We start from the raw sequence: 24,969 nt of genomic DNA, 5'->3' as shown, positions 1-24,969 counted from the left end.
TTTTTGAACAGTAGAAGGTCTGCGGTATATATTTTGATGTGATAGCCATTATGCTAGCTTTGTAACTACAATCAGTAAGATTCGTCGCCACGGCAATTACAGCATACTTGCCCTGGGGAGGAAAATTCACATTAACGCCTCGTGATTTTAATTATCTCTATCATTCTAAATCAAATCTTACTAAACATCACATCATGATGCATCAAACTGTTCTCCAACTCAACTTCTTTTGCCACAGAAAGTTGTGGAATCACACCCCACTAGAGGCTTAGACTGTTGAGTGAAAAATTTCACAAATCGCTGAACAAATAGCATGGATAGACAAACCACTTGACTTCGGAGATCGGCAATGTAATACGTGTCATGTTAATCCTACCTTTTGCAGTGTTTCTGTCAGAGTGGGCTCCACACATCTTCTCTGTGGGGTGGAGAGAGGACAAAAGACGTTAAAAACAATTTCATTTCTAACACTGACAAGGAAACCATACATTGTGGAAGAAGTGGGTAGAGTTGTTACAACAAAATCACGACAACGGTTGGGACTTGAACTCTCAACTGCAAGGTAGAACCTGCCACACTTATCGAAAAGAGTAGGGGTCATTCCAAGTGTGAGTGGATGAAATAAATCTGTCGAGTATGCGGCTTGTACTCTTCAGTACAAACCTGGCTTGCTGCACCATGAGGTTTACTGGGCATGCAATCTCCGGCTGTCTTTTTCAATTTGAATACTACATGTAGTAATGTAAATAATTTGTTGTCTATAGCTTGATATTTTCAATAACCCATTAGGCCACACCAATTTAATTTCTTGGTTAACAGACTTTTATTTTCAAAAAAATTTTTTAGAAAAAATTTCAGAAAAAAAAAATTCATGAAAACAGAAGGCTGGGCCGTTTTCATGATTTTTTTTTCAAATTTTTTTTTTTTCCTTTAACCAAGAAATTGAATTGGTGTGGCCTCAAAACAAACTGCACATAATTCAGGGAGCTACAAGCCATTCCCTGCACATGTAAGTCTGTCATTCGATTAGAATAAAACAAACAAACAAACAAGCAGACGGACCTCCTGGAAGACGATGCAGGACAGCAGCGCAGCGATCTCCTGCGGCTGGAGGTCCGTCAGAACGTTCTCGAACACCAGCTCCGTTATCAGCAGCTCGTGGTTACTGATCTCGCACGCCACGCGCCCCTTCAGCTGCACCGTACCTGCCGCGTCCAGGTAACGCAGCCGCTTCAGCACCTGCACAGGTGAGACACAACAGGTGAGACAACAGGTGAGACACAACAGGTGAGTTACTGATCTCGCACGCCACGCGCCCCTTCAGCTGCACCGTACCTGCCGCGTCCAGGTAACGCAGCCGCTTCAGCACCTGTACAGGTGAGAACAGGTGAGACACAACAGGTGAGAACAGGTGAGACACAACAGGTGAGTTACTGATCTCACACGCAACCCGCCCCTTCAGCTGCACGGTACCTGCCGCGTCCAGGTAACGCAGCCGCTTCAGCACCTGCACAGGTGAGACACAACAGGTGAGACAACAGGTGAGATACAACAGGTGAGATACAACAGGTGAGAAACAACAGGTGAGACACAACAGGTGAGACAACAGGTGAGACACAACAGGTGAGACACAACAGGTGAGACAACAGGTGAGTTACTGATCTTGCACACCACATGCCCCTTCAGCTGCACCGTACCTGCCGCGTCCAGGTAACGCAGCCGCTTCAGCACCTGCACAGGTGAGACACAACGGGTGAGTCAAGGTGAGTTACTGATCTCACACGCCATGCGCCCCTTCAGCTGCACCATACATGCCGCGTCCAGGTAACGCAGCCGCTTCAGCACCTGCACAGGTGAGACACAACAGGTGAGACAACAGGTGAGACACAACAGGTGAGACACAACAGGTGAGACAACAGGTGAGACACAACAGGTGAGACAACAGGTGAGACACAACAGGTGAGACACAACAGGTGAGACAACAGGTGAGTTACTGATCTCGCATGCCACGCGCCCCTTCAACTGCACCGTACCTGCCGCGTCCAGGTAACGCAGCCGCTTCAACACCTGTACAGGTGGGACACAACAGGTGAAACAACAGGTGAGACACAACAGGTGAGACACAACAAGTGAGACACAACAAGTGAGACACAACAGGTGAGACACAACAGGTGAGACACAACAAGTGAGACACAACAGGTGAGACACAACTGTTGAGACACAACAGGTGAAAACACAACAGGTGAGACAACAGGTGAGAACAGGTGAGTTACTGATCTCGCACGCCACGCGCCCCTTCAGCTGCACCGTACCTGCCGCGTCCAGGTAACGCAGCCGCTTCAGCACCTGCACAGGTGAGAACACAACAGGTGAGACAACAGGTGAGACACAACAGGTGAGACACAGCAGGTGAGTTACTGATCTCGCACGCCACGCGCCCCTTCAGCTGCACCGTACCTGCCGCGTCCAGGTAACGCAGCCGCTTCAGCACCTGTACAGGTGAGACACAACAGGTGAGACACTACAGGTGAGACACAACAGGTGAGACACAACAGGTGAGTTACTGATCTCGCACGCCACGCGCCCCTTCAGCTGCACCGTACCTGCCGCGTCCAGGTAACGCAGCCGCTTCAGCACCTGCACAGGTGGGACACAACAGGTGAGTCACAACAGGTGAGACACAACAGGTGAGTTACTGATCTCACACGCCACGCGCCCCTTCAGCTGCACCGTACCTGTCGCGTCCAGGTAACGCAGCCGCTTCAGCACCTGCACAGGTGGGACACAACAGGTGAGATACAACAGGTGAGACAACAGGTGAGGACAGATGAGTTACTGATCTCGCACGCCACGCGCCCCTTCAGCTGCACCGTACCTGCCGCGTCCAGGTAACGCAGCCGCTTCAGCACCTGCACAGGTGAGACACAACAGGTGAGATACAACAGGTGAGACAACAGGTGAGGACAGATGAGTTACTGATCTCGCACGCCACGCGCCCCTTCAGCTGCACCGTACCTGCCGCGTCCAGGTAACGCAGCCGCTTCAGCACCTGCACAGGTGAGACACAGCAGGTGAGACAACAGGTGAGACACAACAGGTGAGTCAAGGTGAGTTACTGATCTCGCACGCCACGCGCCCCTTCAGCTGCACCGTACCTGCCGCGTCCAGGTAACGCAGCCGCTTCAGCACCTGCACAGGTGAGACACAACAGGTGAGACACAACAGGTGAGACACAACAAGTGAGACACAACAGGTGAGACACAACAGGTGAGGCACAACAGGTGAGACACAACAGGTGAGAACAGATGAGTTACTGATCTCGCACGCCACGCGCCCCTTCAGCTGCACCGTACCTGCCGCGTCAAGGTAAGGCAGCCGCTTCAGCACCTGCACAGGTGAGAACAGGTGAGACACAACAGGTGAGACAACAGGTGAGAACAGGTGAGTTACTGATCTTGCACGCCACGCGCCCCTTCAGCTGCACCGTACCTGCCGCGTCCAGGTAACGCAGCCGCTTCAGCACCTGCAACAGGTGGGACACAACAGGTGAGACACAACAGGTGAGACAACAGGTGAGAACAGGTGAGTTACTGATCTTGCACGCCACGCGCCCCTTCAGCTGCACCGTACCTGCCGCGTCTAGGTAACGCAGCCGCTTCAGCACCTGTACAGGTGGGACACAACAGGTGAGACAACAGGTGAGTTACTGATCTCACACGCCACACGCCACGCGCCCCTTCAGCTGCACCGTACCTGCAGCATCCAGGTAACGCAGCCACTTCAGCACCTGTACAGGTGAGACAACAGGTGAGTTACTGATCTCGCACGCCACGCGCCCCTTCAGCTGCACCGTACCTGCCGCGTCCAGGTAACGCAGCCGCTTCAGCACCTGTACAGGTGAGACACAACAGGTGAGGCACAACAGGTGAGACAACAGGTGAGACAACAGGTGAGACAACAGGTGAGACACAACAGGTGAGACACAACAGGTGAGACACAACAGGTGAGCACAGGTGAGTTACTGATCTCGCACGCCACGCGCCCCTTCAGCTGCACCGTACCTGCCGCGTCCAGGTAAGGCAGCCGCTTCAGCACCTGCACAGGTGAGACACAACAGGTGAGGCACAACAGGTGAGACACAACAGGTGAGACAACAGGTGAGACACAACAGGTGAGACACAACAGGTGAGTTACTGATCTCACACGCAACGTGCCCCTTCAACTGCACTGTACCTGCCGCGTCCAGGTAACGCAGCCGCTTCAGCACCTGCACAGGTGAGACACAACAGGTGAGACACAGCAGGTGAGAACAGTTGAGTTACTGATCTCGCACGCAACATAACCCTTTAAATGCACCGTACCTGGTCACCTCCTTGGTAACCCAGAAAAAGGTGGGCACAGGTAAGTACACCTGTAGCATACTTGTAGGAAAGGTAAGCAGGGATCTCCCCAGAAATATATAGCAGGATGGGGGGAGGGTGCCGGGCACAGGATACGTGTCGTGAGGTGGTAGATCTGGAGGGGGCGCACAACTTTCAAAAGGAGAGCGGATGTTGCCTTTTGCCTTTTTCAGACATAATGGCAGTTATTTTCTGCTACTTCAGCTTTACACCTGAAATTTCTAGTTTTGAGCAAAATTACAGGCTTTGCTGGGTAAAAATTGGAAAAAATGCCCTAACTTTGGAAATCAACAGGATGGATCTGGGATTAGAACAGGAGCGCCACTGTACCATTCTTTAGGGAGATCCCTGGTAAGTAATTAAGGTGTCTCACCTGTACTCTTTGTTCGTACTCAGGTAACAATGCCAGGCTATTGTCCGACAGCAGGTAGCACAGGTGGTTTAGTCTGTCCTTCAGCTCTCTGTTCTCCCTCAGCTCCTCAAACTGCAGAGAAAAAGGAGCAAACATTGAGAAGGGATGGAGGAGAACTTCTGTTGAGATCACATCTAGAGGGTGAGAGGTGGAAGATATCCACTGGTGGTCCTGTGTGGTATAGTGGCAGAGCATCCGGCTATGAACCAATGAGACCCAGGTTCAATCCCCAGTGGAGTACCCAGACATGTCCGGACATGCACCCAGACGTTGTGCCCTTGGGAAAGGCACTTAACACACATTTCCCATGCCCTAAGCCCAGCAGTAGGGTTTGGGTTGGCGTTAGGAAGGGCATCCAGCCGTAAAAACTCTTGCTACAAAAAAAACTTGCACTTGCTGAGGAGTTCTGGGGCTCACTGTCCATATGCAAGCACGTCTAACCCCCATGAAAAGACGTAAAATTGGAGAGAGAGAGAGAGTCCTATGACAGAGACACCAGACATCTGTAACCGATCAGTCATCAATAAAGGGGATAGACGTCTGAGATCTAGAGCAGTTCTGAACAGGCAAGCACAGAGGGAACCTCTCTTTGCCCTCCCTAGACTAGTGCTTTAATCCCAGGCCTATAGTAACACTTCCTCCTACCCCCCCAAGCTTGGTACAGTGGATGAAGGAAAACGAAATTCCTTGACTCAAACAGGAACACACCCTACCACATACCCACTCACCCACACAGCACACTCACCCTTTTCACAACCAGAAACCCACACAAGCACCCAGCCTCCCTTGTAACTCACCCACCCTTTCCACAGCTTGACTCACACTTGCCCAAGGCATGCAACACATATGTCCCACCCATCCAGACACCCACACACATATGATTATAACACACCCACCTACCCACCCAGACACCCACACAGAAACCCACGCCAGACTCACATGCTCCCTGAACTTGGTGCAGTGGATGCAGGAGAACTTTTCCACTTCTCCGGGGACTCCAGGAGGATCACACCCACCCACACACATAGAACACACCCACCTACCCACACAGACACCCACACAGTAACCCACGCCAGACTCACGTGTTCCCTGAACTTAGTGCAGTGGATGCAGGAGAACTTTTCCACTTCTCCGGGGACTCCAGGAGGATCACACCCACCCACACACATAGAACACACCCACCTACCCACCCAGACACCCACACAGTAACCCACGCCAGACTCACATGCTCCCTGAACTTGGTGTAGTGGATGCAGGAGAACTTCTCCAGGGACTCCAGGAGGATCACACCCACCCACACACATAGAACACACCCACCTACCCATACAGACACCCACACAGTAACCCACGCCAGACTCACGTGCTCCCTGAATTTGGTGCAGTGGATGCAGGAGAACTTCTCCAGGGACTCCAGCAGGAACACACCCACCCACACACATATAACACACCCACCTACCCACCCAGAAACCCACGCCAGACTCACGTGCTCCCTGAATTTGGTGCAGTGGATGCAGGAGAACTTCTCCAGGGACTCCAGCAGGAACACACCCACCCACACACATATAACACACCCACCTACCCACCCAGAAACCCACGCCAGACTCACGTGCTCCCTGAATTTGGTGCAGTGGATGCAGGAGAACTTCTCCAGGGACTCCAGGAGGATCACACCCACCCACACACATAGAACACACCCACCTACCCACACGGACACCCACGCAGTAACCCACGCCAGACTCACGTGCTCCCTGAATTTGGTGCAGTGGATGCAGGAGAATTTCTCCGGGGACTCCAGGAGGATCACACCCACCCACACACATATAACACACCCACCTACCCACCCAGAAACCCACGCCAGACTCACGTGCTCCCTGAATTTGGTGCAGTGGATGCAGGAGAACTTCTCCAGGGACTCCAGGAGGATCACACCCACCCACACACATAGAACACACCCACCTACCCACACGGACACCCACGCAGTAACCCACGCCAGACTCACGTGCTCCCTGAATTTGGTGCAGTGGATGCAGGAGAATTTCTCCGGGGACTCCAGGAGGATCACACCCACCCACACACATAGAACACACCCACCTAACCACACAGACACCCACACAGAAACCCACGCCAGACTCACGTGCTCCCTGAATTTGGTGCAGTGGATGCAGGAGAACTTCTCCAGGGACTCCAGCAGGATCACACCCACTCACACACATAGAACACACCCACCTACCCACCCAAACAGTAACCCACGCCAGACTCACGTGCTCCCTGAACTTGGTGCAGTGGATGCAGGAGAACTTCTCCAGGGACTCCAGCAGGAACTGTTTTCTCCGGAGCAGCTCCACGGAGTCCACGTCCCGCACACCCAGGTCCTTCACCGGGTCGAGCGGGGTCAACCCACCCGGGTGGGTCTCCGTCAGTCTCAGCAGCTCCTGGGTCGCTACGGTAACAGACTGGCCGGGTGGGTCGTTCCTGGGAACAAACAACTGGGTGTTTGTAAAAGAACCCAACACACTTATCGAGAAGAGTAGGGGTGACCCGGTGCGCTTGGCCAAAAACGCGAGCCGTGGCGAAGCCGCATTGCCCTACCGGTACCACTAGCTACTTGAAAAAGCATCATGCTTCACCTCAATTGAGGATGACTGCTTCACCTTTCACTGGATTGTTAGATAATGGTATGTTGTTAGGTCCTAACCTGTCAAAAATCATCAGGTTTTGGGCCCTCTTGCGGCTTTTTACGGTACTGCAACAGATCTTCATGTTTTTGTTTGTTTGTTTTATTCAGATCTCCATCATAGTGTTTGATTTTCACAAATTTTACACTGTTCTTCCTGGGGTCTGTCCACATTAAATGCAATTAAGTTAAATATAGAAAGAACAAAACTTATGCAGTTGTTGGACAGTCAATTAAAGGAAATCAAATTAAAAGTGTCTGCACTCATCGATGAATCCCATTGAAACTGTGAATACTGCACATGATATTAGTCTTTACTCCATGGATTCCACTGACAAACAGCCCCCCTCCCCCTCACCTGAACCTGGGCTGCTGCCTTTTTCTGACGTCGTCCACAATCCTGTCCGCGTTGACCTTCAGGGCGGAGGTCGTCGCCATGGTGATGTCCTCGGGGCGGAGCGGTTCGATGATGTGGCCGCCCGGTCCGTCCGGTAGGAACAGGGCGGTGTTCGGCAGGACTGGGGTGACGTTAGCAGCTGGTTGAGGGGGGGAGGGGGGCGCACTGTCTGCCACCGGGGCGTCACACAGGATCAGGGTGGTGAAGAGCTTCTCGTTACCACTGCCTGACGTTACCTGGGAGACGGAAACAAACAAATAAATAAACAACTAAGAGGAGAACCAAAACACATGGTCAATCAATCACATGCATATTTTAAGTTCATGATCAAGTATTTTACATGAGCCAACGTTTCAATGACTGTCTGTCATCTTCATCAGGGCAATACTGACTGGTTCACAGCACACTGAAGCTTGGTTAGCATTGTAAGCAGTAACACCTGGCCTCAGTGCGCAGTGAACCAGTCAGTATTGCCCTGATGAAGATGACAGATGGTCATCGAAACGTTGGCTCGTGTAGAATACTTGGTTGTGAATAAAAGAACTTTGCTATTCAAAGAAAAGTTATAAAAACGTGTTTATACCTGTAGCACCACTCCCAGGGCGTTGTTGTGTCTGTGGTTGCTAACGGTTACGACCCTTCCCGCCGACATGACCTTCAGTCCGTGTGGTGATGTCAGAATCTGTCTCTGTAGAGTACACAAAAGTCACCGGCACAATTTTTAAAACTGTAAAAAACAATCATATTCTAAGCTGAAAGTTCAAAAAAGAATTTGCAATCTTTCACAGATTTTGAAGTTGAATATCAGCATGTTTGAAAAAAAAACAAGAATAGCTGGGAACAAGGCTTCTGCATATACTGTAAATCACTTTAATATAGCGGCAGGAAAATATAGCGGTTGGGAGAAAATGGAGTAGGTCACGGCACTTAATTTTAACGGTGGGAATAAACATTACTGTCTCAAATATTAGTGATCAAATATTAGCAATAATGAAATTTTAGCTGTTGACTAGTGACCATTAAATCAGCTAAAATTAAGTTACAGTTAATAAATTAAGAATTACAGTACTGTACCTACATTGGTGCAGGAACATCTTATACATAAAAAGAACTTTAGTCTAAGATTAAAGGCACAACTTATTACTGACTTTCTAAAGGATGTCAACTGATATGCAATAACCACAATCATTATGACTTAAACCCTGGTGGCTATTGATAAGAGACTTAAGATTTCAGATTTTTTCACATTTGACCCCTGACCTGCAGTTGCCTTCTGAGTTCCCAGAGTTCCTTGCAGGTCACGTAGTAGGTTTCAAGGTCGAGCCCACACATGTAGCAGTCGGGCTCCTTCACTGTTTTCAGTTTCTCCTGGAATTTAAAATAAACATACAGTACAGTAAAAAAAGCAAGCAACAAGTGACTTTCACACATTTATTAGCCACACAGGCTGCTTAAAGTCCTACAGAGTTTCATATGTGTCAAAAGAAAGAACAAAACATGTAGCAATCTGGCTTCTAAACTGTTTTTAGTTTCTCCTGTATTTCAAAATAAACATACAAATAAACAAAGAACAAGTGAAGTGCACACATTTATTAGCCAGTCATATGGATTTGCATGCATGTCAAAAGAAAGAAAGAAAAAAAAACATGTATAGCAGTCTGCCTCATTCACCGCCTCATTCACTGGTCTTATTCCCACTAGCGAAACTCCTGCTCACTGCCGCACTGATACTTAAAGTTTTCATGCTGCTTCAAGGCTGCATTGATGCCGACTGGCACGGTGATTTTACACCAATTATGGCTGTCCAAGTTTTCCTCCCTAAACTGTCAACCCAGCAAAGCCTTGAGCCAATTAGTTGAAGCAGTACCACATTGATGTCGTTTTCTGCCACGGCAATTATCTAGTGGTCACGCTTAATCTTTAGGAAGGCATCTCCAATTGTTGTAGACTGTGCTGCATTGATGCCATTTCCTGTCACGGTAATTAGTTCTCCTCCACCTTTAGATTGAGGGAGAAGTCATCTGTGTGCTAAGACTGGAGACTGAGGGCAGGGGGTTAATTTGGTGTGACTGGCTCTTGTCAGGGGAAGGAGATCAGACTTTGCTACAGTCTTAGGAGCCAAAATGATAAACGATGATTAATGGTCATCACATTAAGGCAGCATTGATGCCAAATTATCCAGGGATCTGGACTGATATGGCATCAATGCCCAAAGTGCTGAATCCGTCTGCCATCAATGCCAGGCCTGTGCAGCACTGCACACCACTTTCCCAAGGTCTCACCTGTACGTTCTTGACCTCGGTCTGGTGCACCTGTGTGTCCTTCCTGGTGTGGAACTCGGAGAAGCTCCTCTTCATCATGTCTTCAACCCGCAGCTCCTCCACCCTCAGCAGGTTCAGGATCATGGTGTACGTCAGGCGGAAACGGGACTCCAGCTGCGTCGGCTTACCCTGGGAACAAACAAGTAAACAAACAAGTAAACAAACAAGTAAACATACAAGCAAACAAACAATCTCTCCGCTCGCAGCCAATTTAGGATCATGGTGTACGTCAGGCGGAAACGGGACTCCAGCTGCGTCGGCTTACCCTGGGAACAAACAAACAAGTAAACAAACAAGTTGGGAGGAGGCACCAGAGACTTTCTGCAACTTATGATCGGCTGCTCACCGAGTCACGTGTCCTATCTGATTAACAGCACGGAAGCATTGAATCGCTCATTCATTGACAAAGACGAGTTTGTCAGTCAAAAATTTGGGTAAATCCACTTTTTTCTTTGTTGCAAATTACAGCTCAACTTTCATCCAGCTCAGCACCCACCAGCAAGTAAACAAACAAGCAAGAATCCTAGCTAGGAGGCACAGGTACAGAGGAAAACAGCGCAGGACTGACCAGCATCATCTTGTGCAGGTCTGCCATCTCCGGGACGTCCCCCTTGCACAGGATGATCACAGTACCGGTCGTGTCCAGTCCTCGCCGGCCCGCACGGCCAGCCATCTGGATATACTCACCAGGCAGCAGGTCTCGCATCTGTGGGGACAGATGCACCAGATTACAGTCTGTGCCAGTCAGAACTAGTCTGCACCAGTCAGAACCGGTCTGTGCCAGTCAGAACCGGTCTGCACCAGTCAAAACCGGTCTGTACCAGTCAGAACCTGTCTGTACCAGTCAAAACCGGTCTGTACCAGTCAGAAACAGTCTGCACCAGTCAGAACTAGTCTGTACTAGTCAGACCTGTCTGCACCAGTCAGAACTAGTCTTTACTAGTCAGAACCTGTCTGCACCAGTCAGAACTGGTCTGTACCATTCAGAAAGAACCAGTCCGAACCAGTCAGTAATAGTCAAAACCAGTCTATACAAGACAGAACTGGTCTGTACCAGTCAGAACTGGTCTGTACCAATCAGAACTGGTCTTTACCAGTCAGAACTGGTCTGTACCAGTCAGAACCAGTGGTATCCTGTACCCCAGTGCAGTCATGCCAGCTGTTGGTTGCTTTGTTAATGGATATCTTATTGATGAGAAAACAAACTTGGAGTCAAAGAGAACCATATACTTGCTAATAAAAACAAATTGATGATTGATCCTGTGATTGATTGATTTTACTGGTTTGTTGATAGACAAATTGGTTATTGATCAGTAGACTGACCGTCCTGCCTTCGTGTTTTCAGATAGAGTCAAACAGAAACATAATTTTGCTGATAAAAATGATCTCCACTATTAATTGATTGATTGATTGGTTTATTGATAGATTTATCAGTTATTGATCCGTAGACTGACCTGCGTGCCGTCGTGTTTCCTGATGGAGTCGAACAGAACCGTCCGGGCCGGCATGTTCACTCCCATGGCGAACGTCTCCGTCGCAAACAGGAACTGAAAAACAGCAAATAACAACAATAACTGTGGCGTCTGTGTAGCACAGTGGCAGAGCATCTGGCTATGAACCAATAAGACCCAGGTTCAATCCCCAGTGGAGTACCCAGACATGTCCGGACATGCACCCAGACGTTGTGCCTTTGGGAAAGGCACTTAACACACATTTCCCATGTCCTAAGCCCAGCAGTAGGGTTTGGGTTGGCGTTAGGAAGGGCATCCAGCCGTAAAAACTCTTGCTACAAAAAAGGACTTGCACTTGATGAGGAGTTCTGGGGCTTCCCCATCCATGTGCAAGCACGTCTAACCCCCAGATGATGGGGAACAAAAGACGTTAAATTGGATAGAGAGAGAGAGAGAGAACTGAATGAATGGGTGAATGAGGGAGGGAGGTTACAGAATGAAGGAGTGAATGAGAGAGAAACAGTACTAATGAGTATGAGTAAATGAGGAAGGGAGTTACATTAATTAACTAGTGAATGAATGGGTGAGGGAGTTACACGGTTAATAAGTGAATGAATGAGGGAGGGAGCTACTGAATAAACGAGTGAATGAGTGAGTGAGGGAGTTACAGAACGAATGAGTGAGTGAATGAGAGAAACAGTTCTAGTGAATGAATGAGTGAATGAGGGAGGCAGTTACACAGTTAATAAATGAATGAATGAGGGAGTTACTGAATAAACGAGTGAGTGAGTGAGTTACAGAATGAACGAGTGAATGAGAGACAGTACTAATGAATGAATGAGTGAATGAGGGAGGGAGTTACACAGTTAATAAGTGAATGAATGAGGGAGGGAGTTACTGAATAAACGAGTGAATGAGTGAGGGAGTTACTGAATAAACGAGTGAATGAGTGAGTGAGGGAGTTACAGAACGAATGAGTGAGTGAGTGAAACAGTTCTAGTGAATGAATGAGTGGATGAGGGAGGGAGTCACACAGTTAATAAGTGAATGAATGAGGGAGTTACTGAATGAACGAGTGAATGAGTGAGTGAGTGAGGGAGTTACAGAATGAACGAGTGAATGAGAGAAACAGTTCTAGTGAATGAATGAGTGAATGAGGGAGGGAGTTACACAGTTAATAAGTGACATGAGGGAGTTACTGAATGAACGAGTGAATGAGTGAGTGAGGGAGTTACAGAACGAATGAGTGAGTGAATGAATGAGAGAAACAGTTCTAGTGAATGAATGCACGAATGAGGGAGGGAGTTACACAGTTAATAAGTGAATGAGTGAGGGAGTTACTGATTGAAAGAGAGAATGAGAGATTCCCACCTTGACCAGTCCCCTGCTGAAGAGCATTTCCACGACTTCTTTCAGGATGGGCAGGATCCCACTGTGGTGCACCGCCAGGCCGCGCTTCAACAGGTCCTGCATGTGTTTTACCTGCACAGATGAGACAACATACAGGTGAGAGAATACAAGTCAGGTGAGATAACACAGGTGAGACCCAGGATTCCACTGGGAGGGACTGAGGAATGAATGAATGAATCAATCAATGAATCAAACAATGAGTTAACAAACCTGTGGCAGGTCCTTGTCCGGCCCCTTCAGCCTCTGTAGAGACTTCTGGATGATTGAGTGAGTGAGTGAGTGAGTGAGTGAGTGAGTGAGTGAGTGAGTGAGTGAGTGAGTGAGTGAGTGAATGAGTGAACGTACCTGTGGCAGGTCCTTGTCCGGCCCCTTCAGCCTCTGTAGAGACTTCTGGATGAGTGAGTGAGTGAGTGAGTGAGTGAGTGAGTGAGTGAGTGAGTGAGTGAGTGAGTGAGTGAGTGAATGAGTGAACATACCTGTGGCAGGTCCTTGTCCGGCCCCTTCAGCCTCTGTAGAGACTTCTGGATGAGTGAGTGAGTGAGTGAGTGAGTGAGTGAGTGAGTGAGTGAGTGAGTGAGTGAGTGAATGAGTGAACGTACCTGTTGCAGGTCCTTGTCTGGCCCCTTCAGCCTCTGTAGCGACTTCTGGATGAGTGAGTGAGTGAGTGAGTGAGTGAGTGAGTGAGTGAGTGAGTGAGTGAGTGAGTGAGTGAGTGAGTGAGTGAGTGAATGAATGAATGAACAAACCTGTGGCAGGTCCCTGTCCGGCCCCTTCAGCCTCTGTAGCGACTTCTGGATGAAGATGTGAACCTCGCTCTTCTCGGCCGCGGTGGTGAGGTCGATCGAGGTCAGCATGGCGGCGTTGTCGTCGCAGCGCCGCTTGGAGAAGGTGAAGGCGACGACGGGCAGCTTGTCGTCCCGCTGGATCGCCTGGATGATCGACAGCCACACGTTCTTCTCCTGGGGATGCAGGTGAGACAACAGGTGAGACAACAGGTGAGACAACAGGTGAGACAACAGGTGAGACAACAGGTGAGACAACAGGTGAGACAACAGGTGAGACAACAGGTGAGACAACAGGTGAGACAACAGGTGAGACGACAGGTGAGATACAGGTGAGACAACAGGTGAGACAACAGGTGAGACAGCAGGTGAGACAACAGGTGAGACAACAGGTGAGACAACAGGTGAGACACAGGTGAGACAACAGGTGAGACAACAGGTGAGACACAGGTGAGACAACAGGTGAGAAATTGGTTAGGTACAGGTGTTAATAAACCTTGCGTGAAGTCAAATTTGTGTAAAATAGTCTGATTGTCGGAATGCATAACATAGTCTGTCTCATAACATGGACTGTCTCATAACATAGGCTGTGTTACAATCCCCACTTTGTGTTGTTTTACTGTGCAGAGTACTCTCCCTACACAGCTTACAGTAGATTCTTGGGATTTTTCCCTAAACCAAAAACCCCACCTGTCTGGGGTCCCCTCCTCTGGTGCCCTTGGCTCCGTACCCGGAAGACGACTTGGAGGCGCGGGCTTTCTTAGCGTCGATCGCAGCATAGTACCTGTGATAAGTTATCAAACTTGAAGGTTATCTCTTATCCTGTCTTCAATTTCCTGGTCTAGACACATCTCTGGCCCTATGGAACCCAGTTTGAAAATCGATACTCTGAATCAGTGAGAAATTCAGTCATGCATTAGACAAGAAATTCACAGAAACTCATTTCATTGAGGTATGAGGACTCCAAATTCTTGTCAATAAATGTAGAATTTACATAATATTATAACAAAGATTCAGATTTGTATCTTTCTCATACTTAGTCTGACCTCTTCCCCTATGATTTTGTTAACTATTGAGGAATAGTAACCTCTTCCCTCATGACCTCAATGAAAATTGAATAGCTGCAGCAAGCTGATTTGAGTTAGCCATGAATATATCAAGGCTCAAACAAACAAACAAACAAACAAACAAACAATCAGACAAACAAACAAATGGACCCCTTAGTGAGGAAGGTATGCATCTCTACTGGTGACCTCAATGAAAATCAGACAGGACAAGGCTCAAACAGACAGACAGACAGACAGACAGACAGACAGACAGACAGACAGACAGACAGACAAACAGACAGACAGACAGACAGACAGACATACAGACAGACAGACAAACAAACAGACAAACAGACAGACCCCTTAGTGAGGAAGTTCCTTGCGGAGTCCACGATGAGGAAGCGTTCCTTGCTGGTCTGTTTGCTGTTCCCCGTGTACAGACAGACAGACAGACAGACAGACAGACAGACAAACAGACAAACAGACAAACAGACAGACAGACAGACAGACAGACAGACAGACAGACAGACAGACAGACAGACATACAGACAGACAGACAGACAAACAAACAAACAGACAAACAGACAGACCCCTTAGTGAGGAAGTTCCTTGCGGAGTCCACGATGAGGAAGCGTTCCTTGCTGGTCTGCTTGCTGTTCCCCGTGTACAGGAAATGTTCCAGTGGAACCGGCCGCTTTAGCGTGCTGATCACGTAAATCTTCTTCTTCTTAGTCCTCCTGGGAACTCAACAAAATAGCTTTAAGTACTTCTACAATTCAATTCAATTCAATTCAGTTTATTAAATCAACCTTGCAGCGTTACATAAAAGCTGAATTGTGTTGATTTTTACACAAACACTGTACACATCAGCATCCGCAATTAATCAAAAAACAATACGCATGTAACATAACATAACATATAACAGCGCATACATTTCCAATATCCGTACACAGTTAAGAGCAAAATCTACTCGTCTAGAAACATCATTGGTAATTAAACTAACAGTATGGGTAGTACTGATTTGCCTTGTTGTAAAGGTGGATAGCCTGGTGCAGGAATGAGTTCTTATACAAGATACTTTACTTACTTTGTGTACAAAAAACTCTTGTGGCCCACTCAAACTTTTCTTACTTTTAAGACACAAGAAAAATCAGCATTCAGAACAAAGATCTCATATCTTTGGAAATAACTATTTTCACATTTCAATGCCGGGCCATTTTCAACATTTTCATTTTTCTCCATTGAAGTGAAAGAAAAAAAGGAGCAATGGCTCTGAAGCTGGGTTGGAAATGATACAATTAGCTGTTATAAGTGAGAAATAAGAGAGAGAACAGTGAGTCATTGGAGGGAATGATAACAACGTAGATCGTCTGGATACCAGAAATGCTGTAAAGATTTCACTCACTGCTCTGTGTACGAACCTTTATGTCAAAAGAAGGAGAGATATATCAGGTCTTATTCAGATACCAAGCAGATAAAGGAAGAAGTGGTTTGCTCACCCGATCCAGTCTGCGAACTCCATTGTGTTGGGCACTGTGGCACTGAGCAGGATGATGTTCACGTGTTCAGGTAACATGATCAGCACCTCCTCCCACACAACTCCCCTCTGTAACACACACAGGTGTCAGGTTACACACAACAGGTGTCACGTTACACACTACAGGTGTCAGGAGGTTACTCAGGTAACATGATCAGCACCTCCTCCCACACTACTCCCCTCTGTAACACACACTACAGGTGTCAGGTTACACACTACAGGTGTCAGGTTACACACTACAGGAGTCAGGTAACACACTACAGGTGTCAGGTAACAGCTTTTCACCATTATAAGAATGAAATTTCCTGGTGTTGTATCAACTTTTCTGGTGGAATTGCAGCCCCTTCAGCCTGAGGGTGTCTGTCTGCCTACGTAAAAAATCACAGAAGAAACTCTGGTGGGAGACCTTACCTCAGCGTCGTTGATGTAATGCACCTCGTCGAAAATGACCCACTCCAGGTCTCGAATAACGTCCGATCCGTTGTACAGCATTGACCTGCAGGTAAACAAATCAACAAAGAGCAGGAAATAAGTAAACACAAACAAGCGTCTAGCCCCGCCTAAACGCTATTGTGGACATATGCCAATGTCTGTAACAGTCCACCACACAGGCTTTTAGGTAGGAGTTAGAAGCAGGGCATCCAAAATATGTGGGGCGGTGGGGGGTGGGGGGGACCAATCGCAACCAGAGCTCTCCAATAGGCTCTATGGATTAACAATTAAACTCGTCTGGTAGCCTTGCATGTCAATCAATTTACATGCTGTCCGTCTTGTATGAGGAAAAAAAAACAGGGGGAAGGGTGGGGGGGGATTGGGTTTGAATATGTGCATGGTTAGCAGAGAGGATGCATTTGTTTGTTTGTTTGCTTGTTTGTAAGCGTACCTGAGGATCTCGGTGGTCATGATGAGGCAGGGTCAGGGGTTAAGGTTCAGGGTGCGTACCAGGGTTAGGGGTTACCTGAGGATCTCGGTGGTCATGATGAGGCAGGGTCAGGGTTCAGGGGTTAGGGGTTACCTGAGGATCTCGGAGGTCATGATGAGGCAGGGTCAGGGTTCAGGGGTTAGGAGTTACATGAGGATCTCGGTGGTCATGATGAGGCAGGGTCAGGGTTCAGGGGTTAGGGGTTACCTGAGGATCTCGGTGGTCATGATGAGGCAGGCCGCCTCAGGTCGCAGCTGGACGTCTCCCGTCAGCAGACCGACATCTTCAAACGTCTGCTTAAAGTCCCGGAACTTCTGATTGGACAGGGCCTTGATAGGTGAGGTGTAAACCGTCCTGGAATGGACCAATAACAGGCCGTTTTACATCTGAATGTACGTGTACCAATAGCTTCATGTGTTACATCTTAATGGACTAATAACAGGTGGTGTTACATCTGAATGGGCCAATGGCTCAGTGTTGCATCTGAATGGACCAACAGCAGGCCATGTTACATTTGAATGGACCAATAGCAGGCTGTATAACATCTGATTGTATTTACTTTGTGTGGATTGGCCATGAACCCAATAGTGTCTGCCATGCATGAGCAAGGAGCTGTTATGAGTAACAAAACCCCTAAAACGACTGATGCTGTAACTGTGCACCAAGGCACTCAGATTCTGATTTCAAGTTCAAGTTTTCCAGTTGAATATGACTCAGGGCTCGAAATTCATTTTTGGGAACAGGTTCACCTAACCTAAAGATTTAGATGCACAGAAAGAATTTTGGGTGCACAACGTAAAATAAAGTAGAATGTCAGCAAAAATAATTGCAAACCCTTAGTACTTTTCATAAGGTTGGTAGAACATAGGATATTTGGAGTTTCTTTTAACACAACCAGGTAATCTCACCTGCTGACGTTTCGGTGTCTGTCAGGGGGGATACAAGCTCAGCCACGTTTGGGATTACGTTCTCGCCGCAAAAGCGCCACCTACATCGGCTACTTATAGCGGTGAGAAGCAGTACTCCAGTCAGAAGCTCTGAAGAAGGTGTTTGACAGACACCGAAACGTCAGCAGGTGAGATCAATACCTGGTTGTGTTAAAAGAAACTCCAAATAACTGCAAACCCTACGGCCTTTCTTACATGTAAGAACTTCTAGTACCTGGTGACGTGCTTCTGTGACAGCGCGATGGCGTACTCGGCCACCACGGTTTTCCCCGCGGAGGTGTGCGCGGCCACGAACACGCTCTCGTGGTTCTCCAGGTGCAGAATCGCCTGCTTCTGGAACACGTCCAGCTCAAACGGCCACTACAAACAACAAACAAACAAACAATAAACAAAATCACACACATGTATGATGTATGTGACAATACTTTACCTCTGGGACCGCATATTGTCAGCAGTGACACCTAGCTAGCTGCAGTGCAAAGTGAACCAGAATAGTCAGAAGTGCATAGTCCAGTTGTTTTGGGGAACATGTTGCGCTAAAACGGCCACTACAAGCAAACAAACAAATGAAACACACACAGCTCTGAAACTTGACTGTTGTCAACCTCCTCATTTGTATGCAACAGGAAAGGCTTGTAGTCCTCACAAGTTACAATGGGACGTTAATCCACTGTTTATTGTACATGTATAATGGTTCATTACCTTTGCCAAGAAGGTAAAGTTTTCATTGTCGCTTGTGTGTGCGTGTGTGTTTGTCGACAGTATAACTCAAGAATCTGTGCATGGTTTTTTATGACATTCAGTATGTGGGTAGTGTCAGCAATAAAGGGGACACTTTTGATGGTGGCCTCCTAGCAACTTTTAATGGTTTGTTCATGTATTCTGGAGGTAAAAAATGAAAACAGAAGCACATAAGATGAACCCGGTTGTCTGACCTGGTAGGCAGGGTTGGGGATCCTCTTGTGGAAGTCGGACACAGGCGTGCTGATGTCCACCTTCACCGCCCACTGCTCCTCCTGGGGGGGCTTCCCCTGGGGTGGGGGGATGGGTAACTCCGCAGCCTCGCTCTCCTGTAGAATAAACAATGGAAGTTTTAGTCGCCAATTCCTGCCCGTAGGCTAATTGCAATGATACAAACAGTAGGAAATGTGACAAGGGTAGCGAGTGTCTATTCTATGCTTCTAGCTAATATTTCTACAGACAACATTACTGGGGGGTTTGACTTCTTCTTTGGAGGCAGTGGCTGATGAAAAGTCCCATGTTTTTAATGATAAGTGGGTTTTGGAATTTTAGTAAAGAACAGTTACGAGAACATTCTTCGAACAGTGACTAGAAAATGGTAGCGAAAATACGCACCTCCAAATTTTCGACGACTCCTGTCCGTCTTGTTCACGGAGTGGCCTAGTCTCGCGAGAACACGAGACTAGGCCGAGACTTGTGACGATCTTCTTGCCTCCCCCGCCTCCTTGCGGAGCAGGGGTAGGTAGGACTTGGGCAGCTCCCAACCTCCGGTACGGTTCATCGTTTCGCAATCGCTGTCATGGCGCCGATAACCCGGACATGTTTGATAGAGCCAGGGCGCAGGTGCAAAGGTCACAGGAAGTGACCTTTCAGCGCTCCAAAATGTCGCAGATAAGGAAACTGGAAAAACTACAATCCACGAAACCTGGTGGCCCACAACTTCATCGAGACAAGGATAACATTGACCTGTCCGGCACCCAACTCAAAAAATGGGTAAGAGTTTTGTCAAAATACAAACCCACCCCCAGTGAAATGCGTGTTTTAGGTAAAGGCCTGAACTTTGCCATCACCCCTAGGTCCATCCCAGTCAAGGAGATCGTCACAGCTACTGAGGTGGCCGCTCAAAAACTAAATCAGGAAGAAGCCTCACTACTGCGAAATGAGGTAGTAGGCATACTACTGAACGCCAAACCCCCAAAGCCCAACCTCTCTAAAGATGAAAGACAAGCCATCAAGTCCCTTAAAGAAAATAAGGACATAGTCATCATCCCAGCAGACAAGGGTAAGGCGGTAGTTGTCATGGATAAAACCGAGTATGTGGAACAGTGTGAAAAACTACTGGATGACAAGGACACATACAAGGTCATTGGCCCTACCAACCCCACCAAGAAACTTAAGCGCAGACTACAGAAGAAGCTAAGGGAGATTAAGAAAGCAGGGCACCTAGACCAGAAGGTGTATGACATTGTATACCCCACGTCAGACGCTACCCCTAGGTTCTACGCCACACCAAAAATCCACAAAGACCCACTCAAGATGAGACCCATCGTGTCAGGTATTAATTCAATTACATACCACCTAGCCAGACACCTGGCCGACTTGTTGAAGCCCCTTGTGGGACAAACTGCTGAACACATTAAGAATTCCAAAGATCTTGTTACCAAGATCCGAGGAATTAAGTTGGAAGAGGGGGAGGTACTTACCTCATTCGATGCTACGGCTCTCTTCACCAGCGTCCCGGGAGAGGAAGTCGTCCAGATGGCTACCAGGAGAGCAGAGGCTGACCCTACCTGGAAGGACCGTACCCTGCTGACCCCCAAGGAATTCGGGGAACTACTCTTTCTTGTGGTCAGCACAACATACTTTCAGTACAATGGCGCCATATATGAACAGACATACGGCATGGCGATGGGGTCACCATTGTCCCCAGTGCTAGCCAACTTGTTCATGGAGGAGTTTGAACAAAAAGCCCTCGACACTGCCCCCCATCGTCCCAAGTTTTGGGGTCGATATGTGGATGACACCGGAGTAGTGAATCAGCGCGAACATCAACAAACAACATGACAGCATTAAGTTCACTATTGAGAGGGAAAAGGACGGTCGCCTCCCCATGTTGGACGTCATGATGATGCGGAACCCTGACAATTCCATCACTACAGACGTGTACCGTAAAGAGACTCATACTGACCAGTATTTACAGTGGTCCTCAAACCACCCGGTACATCAAAAACTGGGCATAGTGAGAACACTTATGCACAGGGCGGACACACTCATAGAAGACCCCACCCTGAGAGCAGTAGAGAAAGAAAGAGTTAGAGAAGCTCTCCGTCACTGTGGCTACCCAGAATGGGCGCTCAAAGAGGGGGACAACAACGCTAGGAAAAAGGTGACCACGGACCACAATCCCCAAAACAAGGAACGACGTGCCAAGAGTTTTGCTGTACTCCCCTACATCAAAGGTGTCACTGAGAGACTGAAACGTGTGTACGCAAAACACAACGTCAGCCTGTTTTCCAAACCTGGATATACACTACGTAATGCTCTGGTCAGACCGAAAGACCCTTTAGTTCCAAGTGAGAGGTGTGGCGTCATCTACAAAATATCATGTGAACAGTGTGGTGAGGCATATGTGGGTGAAACAGAGAGGTCCCTAGGAGAACGGACTGAGGAACATCAAAAGTCCATAGACTGTAGTGACGGCATATCCGCACTCAGCCAGCATGAACTAAAAACAAAACACAGGGTCACCAACGGCCCAATCCAGGACATCGTAGAGATCGTAGATCTCGAGTCACGTAATGCTCACAGGAAGATCAAAGAGGCAGTCCACATCCAGTTGGAACGCGCTGGGATTAACCGTACCGGAGGTTGGGAGCTGCCCAAGTCCTACCTACCCCTACTCCGCAAGGAGGCGGGGGAGGCAAGAAGATCGTCACAAGTCTCGTCCTAGTCTCGTGTTCTCGCGAGACTAGGCCACTCCGTGAACAAGACGGACAGGAGTCGTCGAAAATTTGGAGGTGCGTATTTTCGCTACCATTTTCTAGTCACTGTTCGAAGAATGTTCTCGTAACTGTCAAGTAAACGTGACTGATGAATTTATTCAACGATAGTAAAGAACACCAACATTTGGAAATAAAAAGCAATATTTAAATGTGGACTGGGAGTGCTGGACTCCTGAACAGCATGGCTTTCCTGAGAACAAAAGCAAGAAAGATAGATTTCCTGTATAACCTCAATGACCTCAAACCTTACAAAATGAATCATAGAAAAAAGCAAATAAGAAGAATGCAGAACTAGAACAGCTCAGACAACCATACCTGAGGCAGCATGTTCTCCAGACTGTCTGTCCTCTGTAGTGTCGGCGGCTCCTTTGCCTCTTTCTCCTCCTGTTGGAAAGTAGGATATCAAACTTGTATACACGAAACGCACCTACAAAAGGCTGATTACTTTTCTAGGCTTTCTTGGCCTCTGAGCTCTGACACCATCATATTTTTACATACAAAAATTGTGTATATTCAAATTACATAAAGAGAAAAATACAAGGATGATAACAATGAGTATCATTGAAGCCAAAAATGTCTGTTTTGTTCATAACACACAATACATCCTTAAATTAACTCAATCAAACATTCCAACATCAACAGATCTAGTATCTTAACCTTCTCCCTGCTAAGGGGGCATCTCTTCTCCAACTATACACACTGACTCTTTGATACAAGTGATGGGTTAAACTCGACATTTTGTATTATTCATATACTTGTACGTAGGGTAATTCTTTTGTATCCCATTGTTGTTGTTTGCATGTATAGTTGTAGAAGACCTTACGAAAGTCGCTGTACTTTTGTTGTGTCAATAAAGATTTCTATATCATTAGGAAGTAGGTTAATAAAAGTGATATACGGAGAATTTTAGCTTTAGAGATGATAAGACAACATTTTGTTCTCATAATCCTTCCGTTGAAGACACAGTTGTTTCCCTGGCAACCAGTTCTCTCACCTCCTTCTCCTCCTCCTCCTCATCTTCACTCCAGTCCATCCCATCATCCCCTGCAAGGATGTCCGCCAGGTTCAGCACGTTTGGGGCATGCTGGGAAGGGGCCGCCATCTTGGCTGCAAAAGAACCAAACTTCATCAGAACAACAAAAATTCCAGACGTACGTTCAACTGGGAAGGTAGGGCGTGCACAAACAGTTAGGTTAAGCAAGGCCTATTAAACCTCCTTAGTAAGTAAACTGGTTTATTTTCATACATCATACATGTACATGCACAATAAAATACACCTTTGTAGGCCGAGGTTTAGATTGCAGTGTACTGTATGCAACAAGGCTTGTAATCTTACTTGCAGTTTAAAGATATATATGAGAAACAGTTCTACAGAGTATTGGATGTTCACATTAAATTAAGGAGCTTCACACGATATGGCAGTGTGGTATTCATCAATCGGGACGTTCTACATCTAAACTGGCTGAAATTATTCAAGTTAAGGCTATGAGATGACTGTGACAATAGATTGCAATATCTTTATTTGTTTGGTTTGCTTTCAAACAGTTTATTTATTTATCATGGAAGCTCATCTGTGTTGGTAGTAATCATAATACAATGCTAAACTTTCGTCCAACACTTAGGTATTCACGGATCAAATTTTTGTCATTATTGATCATGGTTTTTGAAAATTTGATCCGTGAATACATTAGTGTTGGAAGGAAGTTTAGCACTGTATTAAATCTATTTATTTATTAGTTTGGCTGTTCAGGACACACAGCCAGGGCTGACCAACTAGCCTGGTGCTATTACAAAGGGCTAGCCCTGCTGACAAGGACAACTACAATACAGATGGAGTGAAGTTTTGATATTGACACTGAATATCAAGTTGAAACAGATCTTTACATTTTTGATGACACTGAACTAGGAAGAGTCTGAAGTCAACCTTACCCAACTGTTCTTCTTTCTTCTTCAGTTTCTTGAAGTCGACTCCGTGTTCAAACCCAGGCGGACAAGAGAGGAGGTCTGTGAAAAATATCAAAAGACATGTTTAACTCGTGTTGGTCGATTCTCAGACAAAATAAAAAAAACTTCTATTTCTTAATAAAAACAACAAGCCGGTAATAGCTGCTTATTATCACCTGAGTTGAGTGAGGCAGTTGGTGTTAAGTACCTTTCCCATTCGGGGCACAACATTGGGACCTGTCAGGGATTCAAACTCAGTCCCTCCTGGTTCTTAGGCAAACACCTTAACCAAAAGGCCACCTTAATAAACCTTAACTTAATGATGATGAAATGAATTGAGTTCCAATTTACGTCATAGCTTTAAAAAAATCCACCAATATGCCACTTGAATGTATTAACCTTCTCTCTGCTGCCTAACTCTGTAACCAATAGGGAATGGGGTGCCAAATGTTTACTTCAGCGTGCTAAAGGTTAAACAGTAGTCAGAAAGTTTCCACACATCACAAAGTAAGCTCTTAACACGATGCTGGAATCACCTGTCTGAAAATCGACTGCCCCTCCCCCCTCCTCCCCAAGAACGGTCCCCAGGTCCGGCTCGTCCATCCCCCCCGGCCAGAAGGGGTAGTTAGTGGAGCTCCCCCGCGTGGCCTCCGTGGGGGGTCCGGGTGGGCGCCGTAGTGACAGCGAGTTCTTGGCGGAGATCCCTGTGTCTTGGACGTACACCTGAAGGAAGGCATGTTGAATTTAAGACGTCTCAAAGCACTAAATACCCTTACTGTCTCCTTTTAAGACTAACATTTAACAACACAAATTGATCTGAAATATGATACTTGTCATGGTTGAATATTATCAGAAACTGCTATATTTCACTGTCATAAGCCAAGTTTTATACTAACATTGAAATACAACAATAAAACATGTATGGTGAGCTTAATACAACTTAAATACCAATTCTATGCCAAAAAGAATTTTGTTAGCCTTGA

General features: G+C 47.2%; 1 protein-coding gene across 1 annotated transcript in view; it reads right to left on the bottom strand.

Moving 5' to 3' along the window:
• LOC136441551 (superkiller complex protein 2-like) overlaps positions 1–24,969 on the bottom strand; it is a 30,479-nt gene that overhangs the window by 3,031 nt on the left and 2,479 nt on the right. The window contains exons 5-27 of the mRNA XM_066437898.1: positions 24,523–24,709; positions 23,972–24,046; positions 23,037–23,149; positions 22,358–22,426; positions 19,235–19,369; positions 18,514–18,659; positions 17,560–17,706; positions 16,842–16,926; positions 16,393–16,499; positions 15,484–15,630; positions 14,538–14,631; positions 13,812–14,024; positions 13,027–13,137; positions 11,659–11,751; positions 10,773–10,910; positions 10,166–10,333; positions 9,144–9,251; positions 8,467–8,571; positions 7,845–8,119; positions 7,074–7,284; positions 4,774–4,884; positions 1,063–1,239; positions 377–418 (exon numbers count right to left, since the gene is read on the bottom strand). Of these exons, the coding sequence (XP_066293995.1) occupies positions 377–418; positions 1,063–1,239; positions 4,774–4,884; positions 7,074–7,284; positions 7,845–8,119; positions 8,467–8,571; positions 9,144–9,251; positions 10,166–10,333; positions 10,773–10,910; positions 11,659–11,751; positions 13,027–13,137; positions 13,812–14,024; positions 14,538–14,631; positions 15,484–15,630; positions 16,393–16,499; positions 16,842–16,926; positions 17,560–17,706; positions 18,514–18,659; positions 19,235–19,369; positions 22,358–22,426; positions 23,037–23,149; positions 23,972–24,046; positions 24,523–24,709 (3,057 nt within the window). The remainder of the gene's footprint in view (positions 1–376; positions 419–1,062; positions 1,240–4,773; positions 4,885–7,073; positions 7,285–7,844; positions 8,120–8,466; positions 8,572–9,143; positions 9,252–10,165; positions 10,334–10,772; positions 10,911–11,658; positions 11,752–13,026; positions 13,138–13,811; positions 14,025–14,537; positions 14,632–15,483; positions 15,631–16,392; positions 16,500–16,841; positions 16,927–17,559; positions 17,707–18,513; positions 18,660–19,234; positions 19,370–22,357; positions 22,427–23,036; positions 23,150–23,971; positions 24,047–24,522; positions 24,710–24,969) is intronic.

Source organism: Branchiostoma lanceolatum, chromosome 9 (genome assembly GCF_035083965.1).
Source record: "Branchiostoma lanceolatum isolate klBraLanc5 chromosome 9, klBraLanc5.hap2, whole genome shotgun sequence".
Taxonomy (NCBI): Eukaryota; Metazoa; Chordata; class Leptocardii; order Amphioxiformes; family Branchiostomatidae; genus Branchiostoma; species Branchiostoma lanceolatum.
The sequence above is the reverse complement of the archived record's forward strand: the minus strand, read 5'-3'. Positions and strand labels throughout refer to the sequence as shown.